Raw genomic sequence first — 20,228 nt, 5'->3', positions numbered from 1 at the left:
CATCCACAGTACCCCAAATTCGACCCAGCAAAACCGATTTCAGCACTAATCCCCTTTTCGGGGTGGAGTAAGGAAATCGATTTTAAGAGCCCTTTAAGTCAAAAAAAAGGGCTTTGTCATGTGGACGGGTGCAGGGTTACATCGATTTAACGCTGCTAAATTCGACCTCAACGCCTAGTGTAGACCAGGGCTTACACGCACACAGATTCTCCTCCATTTACTGCCATTGGGTAAAATTATCATCCCCCACCAAGTTATTTAGGTACCAAGTCTTATTTTCAAAAGTGACTTTGGCACTTATACATACAATACGGCCATATTTTTAAAGATATGTAGGTATCTATGGAGGATTATCTAAAGAACCTAGATGCTTAATACCTATAGAAATCAATGGGTGTTAAGTGATAAGATGTTTTTGAAAATCTCACAACGCACCTAAATACCTTTAAAAATCTGGCCTGAGTAACTAAGGCATTTTTGGAAATGGAACCTTGTCACAGAAGTGCTTTTGCAAATGTTACCCCTCGCCATGAGGCAGCCACCAGCCAGAGGCAGATCCGATTGCTCCCAATAGTGACGTATTGCAGCAGGTATGAGATGACCATTTGGAAGTCTAAGGACATGATATGAAAGAGGAAGAACTCCATGCAGTCCATCAGGCAGTGGAAGTAGGCCTGGGCGTGGTAGCTAGGGAAGCAACTCGTCTCCTGATTGCTCACCATGGGGATGACCATGCTGGTGAGCAGGACGTCCAGGAGGGAGAGGTTGGTGAGGAATCGGCATACTGAACTGGTGAGTTTGGAGAAAAAGACCCAGAGATTCTGGCTTTGGGATAAACTGTTATTTCATGTTAATCATCCAGAACCCAGAAAGGGAGAATAATTCTAGTGCACCTATTTCAGGGCTTTATTTGATTGGGAAAGGAGAGTAACTTGTACAGAGTCAGGGTCTGACACCAGTTTGGGGTTATCCTTAAGCCCTATCTTTTACCCTAACCCATAACCAACAGGGACTTAAGTATAAGTTTTTCTTTAAACCTTCAATGGGGCCACTCATGTGTTTGGACCAGATCCTCAGCTGGTGTAAATTCTCAGAGATCTATTGACTTCAACAGAGCGATGACAATTTAAACCAGCTGAGAATTAGCCCCTTGGTTTTCCAGGAACCCATGTGTGATACGTCCATTTATTCAGAGAAACAACACACAGCATGTTTAAAATGTATCCACTCAAAACAGCTCAAAGTCCAAACACCGAGTACTTTTGATGAGCTGTTTGTAAATGAGCAATGGAGTAAGATATAGTCATAAACAATCTTTGCCAAATAATGTTTAATAACGAGTACTTATAAGACAATCATGATGTGGACAAAGACAATCATTAACCGGAAGAAGCACAATAATTTTCATAGGTTATTTGTTATCTAGCTAGCTAGCTAACATAATTCACAATCAAAGAGAAATCTGTCATTATGACTAAATGAGGTTGTGTGTTAGGAGAAGAAATGATCCTATCTGTCTGTCTCTCTGTCTAATCCCATGATCTGTTTTTGTCCGTCATATATGTAGTGTACAGAACCATGCAGAAAGATGGTGTTCTAATAGTAACAACTTCTGAGATCCTTTCTCAGCTTGGAAATGAATAGATCTACATAGGATAGCGTATGGAACCCCAGATCAGTGCATGTGGTGGCACTTTTCCACTTACATCAAGGCTAGAACAAAATGATCCCAAACTAGTAATTTACACCAGTGTTCATGTCACTGCTGACTGTAGCCCAGAGACTTTGGGCCAGAACCTCATCAGTATTAAATTGGTGATGTGAATGTGTTTACTCTACATTGATGCTAGTTCAGCTGAGTTGGGATATCAGACCCTTACATTTCTGTCACACTCACTATCTCCAGGGGTCTGACAGCCAATTCTGGATCCTTGTGTATACAGGCTCTTGGCCAAATCCTAATTTCTTTGAAGTGAGGGGCTAAACTCAGTGACTTCAATGGCATCCAAACTTGGCCTCATTATCCCAAGTTGGATTTTCTTTAGAAAACACTGGAAAAAGTTTCTCTTCAAAACAGTCTTTGCACTATAGCAAGAATGACACAGCTCTGACATAGAGAAGATGGGTGAGGTAATAACTTTTATTGGACAATCTTCTGTTGGTGAGAGGGACAAGCTTTTGAGTTACACAGAGCTCTTCTTCAGGTTAAAATAATCAAAGACAGCTACCTGAGGCTCTTTGTCCCCTAACACGTCATTCATAATACAATAATATCCAAACAGTATATACCTAATCGAGTCAGGAGGAACTTAGCCATGCAGAAACTTCTTTTGCACCCTTTTATCATTGTGGGGAGCAAACCTTCAGCTCACTCAGAAAACCCCATCAAAGATATGACATATGAGCACTCTCAAGAGAAGGCAAATATTGAAAATCCTGTCTAACCAAACTCTCACCGTCTCAACAGGCCTTCCCACCTGCAAACCCACCTGGAACAAAGAAACAAATAAAAACAACAAACAACTCAACAAAAATAAACTAAAAAACTGACAAACAAACAAAAAACAAAGAACAAATGCGTTGATACCTCCATCAGAGTTATTATCCTGACAAAGAAGAGCCAGAGAACCCACTAGGAACTTTGCTATGGCTACTGATTATTACATAGAATGGTGATGTCTAGCATTCCATAGATAGATAGATAGATTAGATTACGATCTTAATTACATTGATGTAAACCTAGAGTAACTACAATTTCCTTGAGTTAAATTTGTCTGGATTTTTATTAATGTAAATACCCAATTCTGCATAAACAGATTGCAAAGTATGTTCTCATGAAGGCAATAATGTCATCAGATGATTCTATTTATAAAGAAACACAGAATGAACTTGTGATCAGTGGAGAAATATAGACATTTTATTCTTGCTGAATAACCTCCAACCTATCAGTTTACTCAGTGCACCTTTCATTTCCTTGTTTCTCATGCTCTAGATGATCGGATTCATCATTGGGGGCAATACAGAATAGGGAACAGCCACCAAGAGATTCAGATCTGAGGTCAAGTTGGAGGTTGGTTTCAGGAAGGCAAAGGTGCCTGTGAAAAGGAATAAAGAGACCACAGTGAGGTGAGGGAGGCAGGTAGAGAGGGCTTTATACTGGCCCTGCTCCGAAGGGATTTTCAGGTCTTATTTCTCATCTTAATTTTCCCCTGTATGTTGATCCACCAACATAGTTAATTGAAATAGCAAACTTCCTGACCTTTGTGGCCTTTTTTGCAGCACATGACGTATTCAGTCATCCAGCACCAAGATTTTGGGGTCAATATCTATCTATATACCAGAATCGAGAAGCTAAAGGCACAGATATCTGAGAATCTCCCCCCCCCACCCCATCCCCAGCCCTTCTGAGACAGAACAGACAGAACTAGACTCAAACCTGTTGCTCTCTGCAGATGAAGTGTGTGCAGCTGGCATTGCGTATCACTGGCATTGAAGGACTGATGCTGCGGGAAGGTGATTTATTCATGTCTATTTCCTAAGGGCGGGTGGGACTCACTCCCTGGAGCCCTGCACAGCTCAGCAGCAGAGGCCCAGAGGCAAGTGCAGAGATGCCTAGGTGATAAAACAAAAAGAGCCATTCTGTCCCTCAAGCCTGAGACCCACATAGCATGGGGCCTATGATCTCCCCCAGCATTCTCCGATTCCAGCCCTGCTTCTGTGTTATCTGTTGGCCAGGGTCACAAAGATGGAGACAGGCACCAACGGGGATTGATCAATGCTCCTAAATGAGCTTGCTGGCTAAGTCCCATGGTTGTTCAGTGGGAGTGAGGACCTGAACCTACTTAGATGCTATTGTAAATCCCAATAGGCACCTGTCTCCTTCTTTCGGTGCCTTTGTAACCCTGGTCCTGTGTCTAGCTTGTTCACTTTGAAGGCCTGGGCTTCTCCAGAAGTTCAGACAATGAAGGCTGGGACTCACAAAAGAGCCTATGGGAATAAGGCATGTACATCTTGGCCTCCTAACTCCCTTAGACTCCCTTGAGAAGCCCAGCCTGAATAGATAACTAGTACAGCCACGGATCTAGAAAGAGGAGGTCACAAGAGGCCAAGAACTCCTATAATCTAAGCCCAGCTCTGCAGCTATGTGACTTCAACTCTCTGTGCCTCACTTTACCAAAATCTGGGGCATAATAATTGAGACTGGATGAAAAATTCATAATGAAACTTTTATTTCAAGATGATCCATGGTTCAGCTTTGTTTGACCTCTTCATGAATTTTCATCCACCTGGGTGAAATATTGGCCTTTTTTTTTCCAAATAGAATTTGCTTGTGTTCCACAGGAATATAGGAATCACCAGAGTCCAGTGCCCTGGCTCTGACAGGGGCCAGCAACAGATACTGCATCACCCACAGCCTGGAATGACAGGGATGGGATGGGGAGATCTGCCCCCACTGCAGCATCTGCAGCATTGTCTGCCTGAGTCTGAAGAGGGCCTGAGACAATGGCTCTGGGAGAAGGAACTGCCCCAGGCATCTCCATAGGATTTGAACTCCCAGCCCCACTTCTCTGGAGCACCCCACCAACCCCACCCCAGCAGGGGGCTCTCTGTGCAGGGGGAGGGGAAGAGAACAGCAGTCCTGATCCCCTCCCCAAGCACACCCCCTGGCTGGGGAGGTAAGGACTTGGAGTACCACAACTGCCCCCTGCCTGTCTGTGAGCACCTTGCTAATCCCAAGGGGTTTGGGGAGAGTCTCCTGCTCCTCTTCTGGGACAGAGCAGAGCTCCTATGCCACTGTCCCAGCATCTCTTTGAGGGCCTCCTGCCACTGCCACTCCATGTGGGACACCAGATCAATGAGGTAGTCCCTTGCCTGGCCCAGGCGTGTCTGAATCCAGCCCTGAGAGTCAGCAGAGCTTTATGGGACTAAATGTGCCTCTTTCCACAGGCTTCTGGGAACAGCCCTGCTCAGAGCAGTGACTCCTGGAGGGACCAGCGCCAGCTACTGTAGAGGGAGGGGGAGGGACCCCGCCCCCAATCAATGGACAATTCTGTGCTATGGGACAATTCTCCCATGTCAGGGAGATTCCCTGTGAGTGAGTGGCTGGTTGGAGACCTGTCCTATGGTGGTTTAATTCATTCTCTGATCGAATGTAACTGTGAAGGCTTTCATGATCCCTGTCAGTGTCTCAGCCTGCTGGTCATTTTGTCTCTGTGATACCCTGTGGCAGTGAGTTCCCCAGATTAGCTGTGTACTGGGTGGGGCTGGGCAGAAGCCATCATGGAAATAGTGTTCAGAAAAGAGACTGGGCAGGCAGAGAAAGGATGAGAGCGGGTAAGAAAGAAAGTGGTGGTCAGGGCTTGCCAAGGGGGAGAAGGAGGAGAGAATGGGCAGGTGTTTGGATCCAGGGCTGGGGGGTGGTTCCCTGGGGCTGAGGTCATTTTAGGGGAGTGGGGCTGAGCAGAGGAGGGGACTGATAGGCAGAGGGGTTAAGCAGGGGCAAAGAGAAGCCAAAATAACCTTGCTTTCCAAAGAGCCAAGGAGGAGAAGGACACAATCCATCAAGAGAGACTGCTCTAGAGGTTCCTGGATGAAGAGAGGTGGAGCCGACAGTGGGATGAATTGCTCAGGGAGAGATTGCTGGGTATGTGGGCCAGCAGGGTGATTCATCCAGCTCCGTTACAGTGCCTGCACCAATGCATGTGCCAGCTGCAATGTCTGCAGGTGCACAGGAACATGTAGACAGGAGAGTGGAATGGTGTCCCTGGTCCTGGTTCACAATGGTTGGAGGGTGGAGTTTCTAGCAGGGCCAGTGAACAACATGACATGTAGGGTTTGTTTTCCAAACTATTCACAGTTTTGTGTCTGAGAGAAAGATCCTCTAACCCCTGTCCAAGAGATGTACCTCTGTCTCCGAGACCAGGGAGGTGGCAGAGCGCATTCTGGTTTATGACATATACGACACCTTTGCTGGTCAGCCCTGAACTCTGAATTCTGTGATTAATCTTCTTCTGACACTTAATAGCTTTTTCTATTTTGGCTTTAGTGATTATTCAGACGCTCGGCCAAATCGCAATCTTGCTCCCACGTGGCACCTCAATTTCCCACTCTCTAAAGTGGAGATAATCCTAATCCACATTCAGAAAGTGGTTGATCTTCTCTCTTTCTTCCCAAGTCCCTGCCTTCTTTGCCCAGCCCCAGCCTCTGTCCTGTTCCCCAAACTTCCATGCCCATGTTAGTGCCTGTCTCACCCCCCGTCAACCTGCAAGGTCTCCTGCCAGCAAAGGAAGCTGCTTCCAGGTCTGGAGCTGCATTCGCATGTCTTGAGTGCTGTCCTACACCATGGTCACCACAGGCAGGTAGTTCATCAACCTCCATCTGTGTCCCAGGTGCAGGATGGCCTCTGGTTCCTGCTCTCTCAGGCACCTGGAGATTCTGAAATAGGGGTGGGGTTGGCGGAGCAGGAGAACACCCCATGAGGTTAAGAAATGGCAGTGAGAGCCTTTTCTCTCCCTGGGAGATTATGGTGCCCCTCTGTGGGGACTCCCTTCCTGGCAGATGCTGTGCTTTCGTTCCTGGATGCTACCGCTCTAGAGTGTATTTGTAAGCTGATGACCCCCACATGTTGTTCAGAAGCTATGGAGAACACGAGTTCCTAAGATTGTTCGGTGCTTAGCCCCTATGGCACAGCTGGGCTGGGCAGCCTTTTCTCGCTGTGCTGTGCGGAGCAGGTTCTGGGCACTAGGGATATGAAGAGGCTCTCAGGGACAAATTCTTGAAAATAAATATCAGTGAAATGCAACCCAATATAAAATCACTGCTGCTAACATTGGTGGGTGATAAAATAGTAGCAGAGTGGTAATTCATGATGAGGACAGAACAGTGACACAGAGCAATCGGATCCCTTGATAAGCTGGACCCATTCAAAGAAACCAAGCTTGAAAAGAACCAAATGAAGGGTCCTTTTGCTAGCAACAAAGCATGCAGGCCACACCTACAGAATGGGGAAGTGTATCCAGGAAAGCACTGAGTGTGAAGAGGATTTAGGGGCCATGCTGGGCAAGTCATTCAACATGAGCACCCAGGGTGATGCTGTGGTGAACAGGACTAAAGCCATCATTAGATATATGAAAAGAGCAATGAGGAACAAAGGGAGGTGACACACCACGAGGAAGGCTGATCATGGAGTACTGCATCCAGTTTTGGTGTCCACCTTTGAAAAAGATTTTGAAATATTGGAGAGGGGGCAGCAAAAAGCAATGAAACGTTTTGAGGGCTGGAGAAAAATGCCTGCCAGTGAGCGATTGAAAGAGCTCAACCTGTTTAGATAAAAAAGATCGGGAGGTGACGTCATTGAAGTGTTGAAGTGACTTCATGGAGAGAAACTATCGGGTATGAAAGGGCTTATTAATCTAGCAGAGAAAAGCATAACAAGACCTAGTGGCTGGAAACTCAAAAGAGACCAATTCATATTAGAAATAGGACACACATATTCAACAATGAGGATGAATCACCAAAGGAAGAAACTAGAAAGGGAAGTGGTGGGAATTCCCCATCTCTTGGTGTCTTCTAATGAAAACTAGATGCCTTTCTGGAACGTGTTTAGTCAAAAACTAGCTAGTATGCTCTACAGAAAGTATGTGATATGTAGGGGGTCAGATGACATGCTCCAATTGCCTCTTCTGTCCATAAAGTCTGCTAATTTATGAAAAACTGAGCATAGCATGGGGAGAAGCCTCTGATGTTTTACTGTGTCGTCGGTTTGAGCCCACAATGAAAGCTCATCGAGTGGGGTGATCCAGGGGAAGTGGCTGAAACATCCAGTGTGGCTGGACAGGGGCAGGACATCAGCACGGCAGGCAAGGGGAGGGTGTGGCAGTGACATGACAAGGGCCTTTGGCAGGACCTCAGCCTATTGAACAAAGGTGGTGGGGAGGCGATGATCTCACAGAGAGATCTTGACATCAGCCAGGCAGGACAGGGGTGCAGGACAGGGGCAACCTTGGAGACCCCTGTGGCTTTGCTTCAGCATGTCTCCTTCTCGAGGTCTCTCCTGGAGGACTGAGAGAGCATTCACTTGCACGTATGTGAGCGCAAGGAGGACCCTCTTTGGAGTTTTCTCCTTGTCTTGTACTGGTTTGCTAGAAAACAGACGTCCCTGTAGAGAAGGTAAGAGCCTCTGAGAGGTTTGGAACCTGTTCAATCTGATCCATCAGGTGCCGGCTGATTTTTAGGAAAGGAAAACACTAGATTGTGGGGGCAGCATTTTATTTCTGAACTAGGACTTTGTCCCTTAGAATTACTGGGGACACTGGGGTTTCTCCTTTTTGTTTTCCCTTTTACTGTGTCTCTCCTCACCTTTCTCTTCTTCTCTTGCATCTTTGTCCTTTTCTCCTGCTCTCCTCCCATCACCAGGAGCTCTGTGTGTGGAGTGGGGGTCAGGGGGGTTGTGGGAGGTCCTCTCAGAGAGGTGAGAGTGGAATAGTGCTCCGAGAGTGATCCCCTTGGTGGTGACCAGAGCCATTCTTTAGGCTATTTGGTGAGAACCCTTAGCCTCCCATCCCTCAAAGTCTCAACCTTGATTGGCTGAGGAGGGGGCTATTGACAGGGAGGAAACTCTGGTCTTTGTTGTTCTCTTTTATGACCAAGCAAATAGGTCACAACCAATTATATGTTTGACCAATGTTGATGCTGCTCTCCATTAATTGTCCCGGAACAGTTCATGATCCTCTCTAACATTCCAATTCTTCTAAAATACTTGCTGAATAATTACTATGAACAGTTGTTGGTGTGGAGCTCATTTGAGAGCAACTCTGCTACTGACTGGCTGCATCAGCTAAGACAAGTCCCTGCTCCTTTCTCAGCCTAATAAAAATTCTCTCCCTCCTACCTCGCGATGGGTGGATGATGGAGATCCACTGAAGAGTGTCATTAGTAGCAGTGCAGACTAGGAGGTGTCCTATCACACTGAGCCATATCAGATGATGACCTAATATTCTATTGGATTTGTATTTTATTATTTTGAAATTGTTAAGAGCAGCAACTACTTAGCTCAGACTGAAGCATCTCATCTAATTTTCAAGATCATAGTGTCTCCCCTTTGTGTACGACGAGACAGTTTAATGCACTGTGATGAACAGGAAATGCTCTTGTTTTGGAAACAAATATTTTTGCAAAGAATTTTCATCCTACTTGTTATGATTTCAAGAAACAAAGTGGTTTAGTCTGAATGGATTTTCTGACAGAAAATGGTTTCTATGAAAATGTTCACACCTGATTTCCTGGGCTCTATCTCTGCCTCCGGGGGTTGTTGTCTCTTAGTTAGAACAGGAGTCAGGACTGTTCTCTTCTCTTTCTGGCTCTGTCTCCGCTTTCCTGTGTGACACCTTGGGTAGGTCCGATGGGAATAGGGTCAGTTCTCTAACTCCAGGCAGCAGTGAGGCCTGGGTGAGATAAGGGATGTTAAAGCCATCTGCAAAGGAGAAAGGGATGTTTCCAGGTGCTGGGATATCAGGATCCTGGAGGCGCTGTCACCACCGCACTAGGGCAGTGTTCTGCACCCCCTGCTGCTGGCTGAGTTTCCCTTGGCAATCAGACAGACTCTTGTTTTCACAGCTAGTCGATAGCCCTAGTGTCATCACCCTGCCTGCTGACTGGGCAGGGTGACTCCTGAGGTCACCATCCTCTCCAGCCTGCCTTGGGCTTGGGGAGTGAGGAGGAGGGTGAGGGACGTCTGCTGATCCTGAACATCCGCCATCCATCATACCATCACCAAGAGCAAGTGAGTGGCATTCGGGTTCCTCAGTGGCTTCCCCTGTCTGTCTGGGGAGAAGCAGAAACAGGGGGAGAGAATATCTCCAAAGGGGGTTTCATTTGCAAACAGTCCCCAAGAACCCCTCACTCTCAGACTGGGCAGGGGCTTCTCCAGAGCTGTCGCCAGTGTGTTTGGAAAGGTTCCAGCAATGGGGCTCCCAGCTCTTCCCTTGTGTGACACTGTTCCCCAGGCTGAGAGTCTCCGAGCTGGGCCAGACCCTGTGAGCTGCTGAGCCTGGAAATCAATGGGGAACGAGGAAGGCACTGCTCATGGTTCTGCTCTGAACCCTCCTGCTTCTCAGCGTCCTCTGGAACTGGTCGCTCGCTCAGCACCGGTCAGAGATGGCAAAGCGCCCGTGTCGCTGCTCCAGCCAAGCGCCCCTCTGACCCCACCCCACCCTATGGACACGTTTCCCAGATCTCAATGCCCAGTCTGAGCTCTCTTCCTCCCCTGCCACCAGGGTTTCACACCGAGCAGGTTCACGTGGGCTGCGCTCTGAGCGGCCAGGCCCTCATGGACCCGAGGTTCCAATACGCCTACGATGGGAGGGACTTCATCAGCTTTGACGACCAGACAGGGACGTGGGTTGCAGCCAAGCAGCTGGCCTTCCCTCAGAAGCAGAGCTGGGAGATGGGCAAGTCGTGGACTCAGTACGTCCGGTGGTACCTGAAAAAAGAGTGTCTGGACACCCTGCAGAGCTGGGTGCAGCAGGGGAGTGGGGTCCTGTGGCAGCAGGGTGAGTGAACCTGCAAGGAGCTAGGGGTAGGGGAGGGGCACAGTCACACCAATGGGACTTAGGTACAGAAGTGCCGACTATCCAATGCTCCAGGGGATGCTCTGCCCCAGGCCCTCCCCCCACTCTACCCCTTCCTGCCCCACCTCTTCCCACACCCGCTCCACACCCCACTCCAACCCCTCTGCCTTTCCCCACCCTGTTCCGCCCCCTTCCCCCGTGTGCGCCGCCCCCTCGCTCCTCCCTCTCCCCCTCCGAGCCTCCTGCATGACATAGAACAGCTGATCATAGCAGACAGAAGGCGTTGCGGGGAGGGGGAGGCGCTGATCGGGAGAGCTCCTGGTGAGTGCTGAGCACCCACAATTTTTTTTCCTGTCAGTGCTCCAGCCCCGGAGCACCCATGGAGCTGACACCTATGCTTGGCTCTCTCCGGAAAGAGTGGTGTGGCTGGGCAGATGGACTGTGATGAAGCACGCCTGTGTTCGATTCCAGCTCTGTCCCTGGCCTGCTGGGTGACCTTGGGCTGGTCACAACCCCTCACTGTGCCTCAGTTTCCTCATTTGTACAATGGGGATAATGAAGCTGACCTTTTTTTGTAAAGTGCATGGAGAATGAGCAATGACGAGCTTGCGAGAGCTGCGGGTTGTTATCAGTGCAGACAGATTATTAGCTGGTGCTAGCAGTTCTAGCTACCTGGGCGCCTCCATTCTGCAAGCCCTTTCCTATTGGCTTCCAGCTCCCTCCAACGTTGCCTTTTTGGGCTGAAACGTTTCAGTCGTGGGTTGTGAGTTGATCAATTTTGGCAAGTTTGAGCCGGAAAAGGCCCAGCCGTCTGTGCGTGTGAAAGCAGCAGACTGGGAATGGGGGCGGGGGATGCATTTTGTCATTCAACAAAGAAAAAACACTTGTCTTGAGCTTCTTTTGTCCAGCGCTAGCGCCTCCTCAGCTGAGGGCAGAGACGTGGAAAGGGACAGGGACTCGGGGCAGTGTGACAGCGGGATTGAAGTGCCCGAGGATGCAGATAGGGGCCTGCTGGGATTTCCAAAGGGAGGCGCCTGACTCCCTGTGAAATCACCGGGGTTAGGCACCGAGGGGGGTTGGAAATCCGACTGGCCCTTAGCCCCCTAAATCGCACATGCGTGTTTGGAGGGCCCAGTGAAAACCTGCCTGGATGTAGCTGGGTTACAGTGCAGGAGCGTGTGCAGTGAAGGAGACCTGGGCCCAGGCTTCTGCTGGTAACTACCCAATTCAGCTACACCAATACTAGAAAGGATTAGAACAGAGGAGATTGACACCAGATTAACTAACTCCATTTACATATCAGTGTAAATGGGTGCAGACCATGTCTTTCTCACATGTGAGTACTACTCGAATTCAAACTGGAACAGGTGCAGAGAAGGGCTAATAGGATGATCTGAGGAATGGAGAGCCTACCTTATGAGAGGAGACTCAAAGAGGTTGGCTTGTTTAGTCTAATCAAGGAGCGTATGATGGGTCCACCTATGATGGGGTGTGGCCCATTGGCAACTGCCAGTTTCAAAAATCCCCAATGGCCAGAGACAGGACATTAGATGGGGAGGGCTATGAGTTGCTACAGAGAATTCTTTCCCAGATGTCTGGCTGGTGGGTCTCACCCACATACTCAGGGTCTAATTGATCACCAGATTTGGGGTCAGGAAGGAATTTCCCGCCAGGTCAGACTGGCAGAGATCTTGGGGGGTGGGGTTGTTGCCTTCCTCTGCAGCATGGGGCACGAGTCACAGCTGCTTTAAACTAGTGTCAGTGGTGAATTCTCTGTAACTTGAAATCTTTAAATCATGATTTGAGGACTCCAGTCACTCAGGCAGAGGTTAGGGGTCTGTTGCAGGAGCAGGTGGGTGAGGTTCTGTGGCCTGCAATGAGCAGGAGGTCAGACTAGATGACCACAATGGTCTCTTCTGACCTTAGTCCATCAGACACACTGCAGGGCCTTTACTTGTTCTGTTACATGGTCCCAGCCCTTGGCGTCTGGCTAACACCCTGTGTCTCCTCCCAGTGCCCCCCAAGGTCCCAGTTTCCCGCAGAGACACCCCCGACGGCTCCATCACCCTCTCCTGCCACACCAGGGGTTCTTACCCATGTCCCATCCACATCTCCTGGATGCGGGATGGAAAAGACATCCTGGTGGAGAAAGATTCCAGCGGGATCCTGCCCAACGCTGACGGCACCTACTACATGCAGTCGTCTCTTGAGATCTCCCTGCAGGAGGAGGACAGGCACCGCTATGCCTGCCGGGTAAAGCACAGCAGCCTGGCAGAGCCTGCGCTTGTCTGGGGTAAGGGTGGGGTGAATGGTGGGGGGTGGGGGCACAGCCCTCTTGGAGTTTCAGAGATGGGGTGAGCCCCTGTAGCAGAAGGGTCAATATCCCTGCCCATCATCAGTGTGAATTCTTCTAGTCTGGGGATTTGTGTGACCCACAGAAATGGCCGATCCCTCAGAGAATCTGATTTTCTGGCCATGGTGGCATCCAGTGACGGTGAGTTCCACAGGCTGATGTTATTACAAGTGAAAGGCCCAATGTGGTGTGTATAGCTGGCAGTGCCCGGCAGAGTGCCCGGTCTTGTGCCCCATCCCTGTCCACCTCCTGCCTCAGACTTTCCTCTCTTCTGGAGGCCAGGTCTCTGCAAAGGCCCTTGGGGAGAGGTTCCAGGCAAAGGCCTGTGGCTGACCCAGGAGGATGGCCCAGTGGGTGTTCCCCTCGCTGACCTGAGCCCTTCTCCATCCCACAGCCCCTGGGAAGAAGGACCCCCTGCCCCTCTGGGTCCTGGCCTCCATCGCCCTGGCTGCGCTGGTTCTGGCTGGAGCCGTAGGAGCCAGAGTTACCCTGTGGAGGAGAAAATCAGCAGGTAACAGCTGGTCCCTGCGGAGCTGGGATGTATGCGGGGGGGAGGGCTCGGGAATGGGGCAGCCCAGCCAGCCCAAGAGTGAATGGGTCCTCCCACCCCCACCCCCACCCCCAAGGAGAGGTGGGGCAGCGCTGATCACAGTAGCCTGGTCCTGCTGGGGGCAGAGTGGGCTCTGTCATTGACTGGGCATCTTATTGTGGAGGAGTCAGTGGGGTAGAGCTGGCCTCGGCGAGGTGCAGTCGGGGTCACAGGGAGCCTTGTGTCTGGGGAAGGGGGAGTCGGGGTCACCACGGGGGAGGGGTTACCCTGCTCTCCTGCACAGATCCTCATTCTCTGCTTGTGTTTCAGGCCCATGGAAACCCAGCTAAGCTCTGGCAGCCAGTGAGTAAATCCGGGGTATGGGGCCCAGATGCCCCAGTGCATCATAGGGGGAGGGGAGTAGTGACTGGAGATGAGCGCCGATTGCTGTTTACTCTAGGCCTGACAGTTCCTGGCCTGTGGAAATCTGCAAGGCCGTCCCCAGCCATCACCGTTCCCTGGCTCCCCAGGAATCTCCGACACACGCGCTGCCTTCGCTCAAAACCCAGGGAACCCCAAAGAGCTGAAACGGGTCACCCCCCAGAGCAAAGCTCGGCCAGCGTCCCAGCACGCACTGGGTGCCCCTTAGCATGATTCTGGGGACAGGAGTGCAGGCCTGTACCCAGAGCCCCGGGAGATGGTGCATAGGATTGTTATGTTCTCTCCTGGAGGCCTGCCCATTGTCAGGACCGGGGGTTTCTGTGCAGAGCTTAGTTTGGGGTCCATGAGGGGGCATGGCGGGAGGAAACCCACAGCTGAATTCCCATCCTTTTTCCCTAGCTGGGGTTCCCAACAGGTAAAGCCGCCTCTAAATAAGTGCCTTCTCTCTCTGTACCGCAGCAAAAATTGGAGAAGATTCTGCTTCCAGCTCTACATCGGGAACAGACACCCAGAGCATGGGAGCCCGGAGCTAGGTTCAGAGTGGCCCTGGCCATCTAATGAGGAATTATGGGATGCCACCTCCATCTGTGAGGCAAATGGGCCCGCTTGAAAAAACTAAATGCAAAAATTGTGGTTTGTAGGAAGAAGACTCTTTGCTCTCATCGAGCTCCAGTCTGAGATGCCACCAGCTTTTCTGACCCACAGAAATCTGCTCCATACTGAGTCTCCAGATATCAGATGGTGATTGGTTAGCATCTCTGTATGGGGAGCAGGACTTGCAGAAAGATGAGGATCTATCCCTCTCTGGCTGTGGCTGAGGGGATGTGGAACGGGTTTTTCCCTATTTCTTTTCCAATTCCAACTTTTTGCTGGCTTTTCATTTTTAAGAAATTATTTCTGGGGGCTGACACACGACCTCCAATGCCTCAGATACCTATAGACCTGCAGACTCTGTGGATTTTTGGGTAACAAAGTGTGATGATGGGGGTTCCCCTACCACAGTAGTGCTAACTCTACCTTTTCTCATGCTCTGGTCCAGGGGCAGAGCATTATGACAGACTGGGGCATGCCTGTCACCATTTGCTACGAGTGTGACATTTCTATTTTAAATTTGAACACAAATAAAGTACCTTTGTGATTGGGAAAAGTGTTCTACAGCATTAAACCTCGGGATGAGTGTAGTAACTCCTCGCTTAACGTTGTAGTTATGTTCCTGAAAAATGCGACTTTAAGCGAAACGATGTTAAGCGAATCCAGTTTCCCTATAAGAATGAATGTAAATAAGGGGGGGTTAGCTTCCAGGGAATTTTTTTTCACCAGACAAAAGACTACACACACACACACACTATAAGTTTTAAACAATTTAATACTGTACACAGCTATGATGATTGTGAAGCTTGGTTGAGGTGGTGAAGTCAGAGGGTGGGATATTTCCCAGGAAATGCCTTACTGCTAAATGATGAACTAGCACTCGGCTGAACCCTCAAGGGTTAACTCATTGTTAATGTAGCCTCACACTCTACAAGGCAGCACCAATGGAGGGAGGGGAGACAGCATGGCAGACAGAGACACACACCGAGTGTGAGAGAGAGATGTGCTTTGCCCCTTTAAGGCTGATCCCACTCTAAGTACCTTGCCTTTTTAAGAAGATCAGCAAGTTGAGATGGCAGCTGCAACCAGGAAGCTCCCTCCATCCTGAGCCCTGTCGTGTCTCCCTCACCACCACACACACATTCTATGGAGACGGGGTAAGTGAGGTGCAGGAGCAGGGGGGAGGGGGACATCCTGACATTCGTCCCCTCCCTTCCCTCAGCACAGCAAGCAGGAGGCTCTGGGGAGCAGCTCCAAGGCAGAGGGCAGGAGCAGCATATGGCAGTGGGAGAAGGGACAGCTGAACTGCTGGCAATTGATAGCCTGCTGGGCGGCTGCCACACAGGGAACTTAGGGGAGCAGGGAGCTGATGGGGGGCTGCCAGTCCACCCTGGTTCCAAGCCCCCATCAGCTAGCTGCAACGGGCTGCTCTTCCTGCAAGCAGTGGACAAAGCACTGCCAAAGGACTTTATAAGGGAGCACTGCGCAACTTTAAACGAGCATGTTCTCTAATTGATCAGCAACCTAACAACATTAACATTAACAATCTGCTTTACAAGGCTGCTTGCTGGGTCTGGCAGGAAATGAAATTTACCCTGTTACACCGTCTGCAAAGAGCCATGGCTGCAGCCGTGAATCCTTTGAAGAGCCTCCGAGATGAAGCTACTTGCTCCATCTGTCTGAGCTTTTTTAAGGATCCAGTGTCTTTAGATTGTGGGCACAATTTCTGCCAAGCCTGCATCACCCAGTGCTGGGAGGGACCAAATACAGACACCTGCTGCCCTCAGTGCAGAGAGACCTTTCCCCAGAGGACCCTAAGGCCGGACAGACAACTGGGGAACTTTGTAGAAATAGCCAAGCAGCTGAATGTCCCAGCAGCAGCAGGAGGAGGAGATTTGTGCAATGTGCACCAGGAGCCTTTCAAACTCTTCCGTAACCAGGACCAAATTCTCATCTGTGTGATCTGCAGGGAGTGGTCCCTTTAAAGGAGGCTGCCCGGGAGCATAAGGTAGGACACAGCTGGGCACAACTTTAAGTGAGGAGTTACTGTGTATGTAAACCCCAGAATGAAGGCAGTGTTTTTTATTAGTCTCATTCCATTATAGATTAGAACACAGAGTTTAATCTGATCAGGGCTTAAATTCTTAGAGAGTATTTCCCAGAGCCCCCCATGCCCTCCTCTAATATGCTATAAAAACTCCAGGGGGGTTGGAAATATTTACCAGAGCTCTGTTCCAGACAGCTCCAGCTGAATTTAAGCCCTGAATCTGAAAATCGACCCCCTGCTCGCCCGTCTCCCATTCTCATCCTCAGGGTTGCCTGTGGTGGCCCATGACTCCAACTCCTCCGGTATCCATGGGGCTCGGGGGTGGCACAGCATCACTGCAGAGGATAGCATACAGCTCCTTGTCAAAGCGGCATGTCTGTGGAGTTCCTGTTCCCCCAAAATATCCCCCCAAACCTTATATCCCCTTTCCTGGGGAGGCCTGAGAATAAACAAGATAAGCACTGACCAGCCTTGGGTTTTTAGGACCCTAAAAACCCCAATCAGATTTTTTTAAAAACAACAGAACTTTATTAGAAGAACAAAACAAAACAAAAAAGAACTAGCCTTGTAAGATTAGGATGGAAGATAATCTCACAGACAATTAGCTTCAAAACATAAAGAATCCCACTCTAGGCAAAATCTTAAAGTTACAAAAAAAACCCCAAAAACAGGAATGCACATTCCCTCCAGCACAGAGAATTTCACAAGCCAAAAACAAAAGAAAATCTAACGCATTTTCTAGCTAAATTACTTACTAACTCTATAGGAGTTGGATTGCTTGCTTCCTTGATCTGTCTCGAGCAGAGGCATCACACAGACAGACAGACAAACAAAGCCTTGTGCCCCCTCAGATTTAAAGTATCTTCTCCCCGTATTGGTTTTTTTGGTCAGGTGCCAGCCAGGTTACGTAAGCTTTTTAACCCCTTACAGGTAAGGAGGAATTCTAGGCTATTCTTAGCTATATGATTATAACAGTCCTTCTCCTCATCTCCATGGCAGGGGGATCCCGGCTGGGAGGGAAGGGAGAGGGGGAAACTTCAGCCAGGCAGAGGGAGCCTCTGGAGAAGTTTCTCCCTCTCTCTTCCCCCACCTGTGGCCCATCAGCTCAGCAGCTAGGGCTGCAGCAGGGAGGAAGGGCTGATCGGGGCTTCTGCTCCTTTGTCTGTGGTTTGCTTAGGCCAGGCAGAGCCAGGGGTCACTGACCAGCTGATGCTCGGCTGCTGCTGGATCCTTACCTGAGTGATGGGCAGCTGGGTCCTTGGAGCCAAATGCCCCTGATGTGTGTGGGAATGAGGAAATGGAGGTGTCTCTGATGTCCACTGTGGGGTTACTTTCATTTGGAGCATTTTCCACACTGAGAACATCTCAGAGGTTACTTTCCTGTGCAGATTTGCAGATGCCTGACACTCCAGGAGCAGTACGCTGAACTTGATCAATTAGGATAAACTGAAAAGAATGCGGCAGACAATCCCCCAAACTGGTGAATATTCCAATACTTAGATTCACCAAACCAGCAACAAAACATCTTCTATGCATATCTTACTGGTTACGCAGAAGCCAAAACACAGTTCCCTTAAAGCACAGGTAGTCAATTCTTTTTTTCAAGGACAAAATTTCCTTGTCAAGCTATAGACAAAGTCCACAGTCCAGAGAAAATAATAATAAAAAAACCACAACAGTAATGATAATACATAAATAAAAAAATGTCAAGGTTCCATTCGAAAGCATCTGGTTGTCTAGATTTGGCCCATGTCTGCCTATTGACTACCCCTGCATTAAAGACACCCAGCCTTGGGCTCCCGCCCAGACAGCCAAATTAAATATAATGCAGATTACTGAAAATCTTGTTCATCATCTAAAAAATTCAGCCAATCCCAAAGGATCGGATACATTACCTAAGAAGTTAAGGAATACTTCAGTTCTTACCCAAATACATGCTTACAGCCAATTCTTATTAACTAAAGTAACATTTATTAAAAGAAGAGAGTGTGATCATTATACACACAGACATGAAGAGAGTCCTTAGGGCAGTTTCACTGCAGAGATGGTGCTTTAGAATTGAAGAGTCCTTTTTAGAATCATTTCATCAGGTTCTTGGCCCGTGGGACCATCCTGCCAGGCCCCCTAGCTCCTGGCCGGGAAAGTAGCCCCCGGCCTCTCCCCCGCTCCCCCCCTCCCCCACAGCTGTAGTGCACCTCGCGGGCAGCGAGCTCCTGCCGCTTTAAGCACCATTGTAAGGGAGCGACGGTGGCAGCAACAGACATTCGGGGGGGGGGGGGAGGATGGTCAAGGGACAGGGAACGGTTGGATGAGGCGGAGGTTCTGGGGTGGGGCAGTCAGGGGTCGAGGAACTGGGGGGTTGAATAGGCATGGGAGTCCCGCGGGGCCTGTCAGGGGATTGGGGTGTGAATAGGAGTCGGGGTAGTCCGGGGACAGGGAGTGGGGGGGTCCCAGGGGGCCTGTCAGGGGGTGGGGGTGTGGATAAGGGTCAAGGCAGTCCGGGGACAGGGAGCAGGGGGCGGGAGTTGGATAGGGGTGGGGTCCTGGGGGCCTGTCAGGGGGTGGGGTTGTGTATAGGGCTAAGGGGGGGGAGTCAGGGGACAGGGAGCAGGGGGGGTTGCATAGGGAGTGGCATCCGGGAGAGGGTGGTTTGGGGAAGGGGTCCTGGGAGGGGGTGGTCAGGGGACAAGGAGCAGGGTGGGGTGGATGGGTCGGGGATTCTAAGGCAGGCAGTCAGGGGGCAGGAAGTGGGAAGGGGCAGATAGGGGGCGGGGGCCAGGCTGTTTGGGGGGCACAGCCTTCCCTACCCAGCCCTCGATACAGTTTGACACCCCAATGTGGCCCTCAGACCAAAACGTTTGCCCACCTCTGTTCTAGTCTAATGTCCAAATCAGGGCAGTTCAATATCAGGGCAGTCCAGATGGGACTGGAGATCTCAGTCCCCCTAAATAAAGCTTAAGAAGATCTGAGCGAAAAGGATCAGGTCCCAAGAGTTTTTATACAGTTTTTTGCAGCCTTCTCGATGGCACGCAGTCCTGGGGTGAAAAACAGGCTTTCGAAATAACCTTGTATTTCCTAAACATCACCGGCAATTAACTACATGGATTAACAGAAGGTGATTATCCATTAAGCAGTTCATGGACTGTTTACCACACATTTTAAAGAGACATGCAGACAAGGACATTATTACACCTAAGTTTTATCTAAATGTTAATATTTCCTTTTGATCTCCAAGTTAACAGAATACAGCCTTAGAGAGGAACTGATTACATTGTTAACCTCTAACAAGATATAGGTAAACAGAGACTACTTTGGTTACCATCTTCCAATTCTTTAGGAATACAAGTTTACATTTCAAAGCTCAAGCCTATAGAACATGCAATGGCCCTAAATACCATTTACACACTTAGAAGCATGTCTCTAAAGGCTGAATCTAGATCAATTAGCCTGCAAGTTACTTCACCCTTCCTGGCTATGGGTCACAGAAGTTTAAATGCTGTATGGATTCTCCCATGTTTAATGAGGTGTGATCTCAGTGTGAAACTTTTCCCACAGTCCAAGCACTTATGGGGTCTCTCTCCTGTGTGGATTCTCCAATGATTAACAAGGGCTGATCTCCATGTGAAACTTTTGCCACAGTCCAAGCACTTATAGGGTCTCCCTCCTGTGTGGATTCTCCCATGTTTAACAAGGCCTGAT

General features: G+C 49.5%; 3 protein-coding genes and 1 pseudogene across 11 annotated transcripts in view; 1 reads left to right on the top strand and 3 right to left on the bottom strand.

The window, feature by feature from the left end:
- Nucleotides 1–20,228, bottom strand: part of LOC119843336 (butyrophilin subfamily 1 member A1-like) — a 1,931,986-nt gene that overhangs the window by 1,532,389 nt on the left and 379,369 nt on the right. The window lies entirely within an intron of this gene.
- The window catches only part of LOC119843350, a 389,996-nt pseudogene that overhangs the window by 33,207 nt on the left and 336,561 nt on the right, over nucleotides 1–20,228 (bottom strand).
- Nucleotides 139–20,228, bottom strand: part of LOC119843290 (gastrula zinc finger protein XlCGF26.1-like) — a 30,106-nt gene continuing 10,016 nt past the window's right edge. For 5 of the 8 annotated variants that reach the window (XM_043496693.1, XM_043496696.1, XM_043496691.1 and 2 more), the window contains one exon: nucleotides 19,509–20,189. In XM_043496693.1, the coding sequence (XP_043352628.1) occupies nucleotides 20,009–20,189 (181 nt within the window). In that variant the 3' untranslated portion in view covers nucleotides 19,509–20,008. Of the gene's footprint in view, nucleotides 192–19,508; nucleotides 20,190–20,228 lie in introns of those variants that run through there. The other 3 variants (XR_006275556.1, XM_043496694.1, XM_043496692.1) reach the window with 3 other exon arrangements.
- On the top strand, nucleotides 9,626–13,813 carry LOC119843083 (class I histocompatibility antigen, F10 alpha chain-like). 2 transcript variants are annotated; one of them, XM_043497120.1, is made up of 5 exons: nucleotides 9,628–9,781; nucleotides 10,275–10,550; nucleotides 12,583–12,861; nucleotides 13,316–13,432; nucleotides 13,781–13,813. In XM_043497120.1, exons 2-5 carry the CDS (start codon nucleotides 10,328–10,330, stop codon nucleotides 13,798–13,800), a joined length of 639 nt encoding a protein of 212 aa, XP_043353055.1. In that variant the 5' UTR covers nucleotides 9,628–9,781; nucleotides 10,275–10,327; the 3' UTR covers nucleotides 13,801–13,813. The 2 variants fall into 2 exon arrangements, with proteins under 2 accessions (XP_043353056.1, XP_043353055.1); XM_043497121.1 differs by lacking the exon at nucleotides 13,316–13,432 and having other exon boundaries at nucleotides 9,626–9,781.

Source organism: Dermochelys coriacea, chromosome 14 (genome assembly GCF_009764565.3).
Source record: "Dermochelys coriacea isolate rDerCor1 chromosome 14, rDerCor1.pri.v4, whole genome shotgun sequence".
Classification (NCBI taxonomy): domain Eukaryota; kingdom Metazoa; phylum Chordata; order Testudines; family Dermochelyidae; genus Dermochelys; species Dermochelys coriacea.
The sequence above is the reverse complement of the archived record's forward strand: the minus strand, read 5'-3'. Positions and strand labels throughout refer to the sequence as shown.

Bases quoted from the DNA above. Each gene is read 5' to 3' on its own strand.
- LOC119843083 (XM_043497120.1), top strand. From the start codon at position 10,328: ATGGACCCGAGGTTCCAATACGCCTACGATGGGAGGGACTTCATCAGC. The intron at 10,551-12,582 runs GTGAGTGAACCT...GTCTCCTCCCAG, and splicing joins TGGGGTCCTGTGGCAGCAGG to TGCCCCCCAAGGTCCCAGTT. The intron at 12,862-13,315 runs GTAAGGGTGGGG...TCCATCCCACAG, and splicing joins AGAGCCTGCGCTTGTCTGGG to CCCCTGGGAAGAAGGACCCC.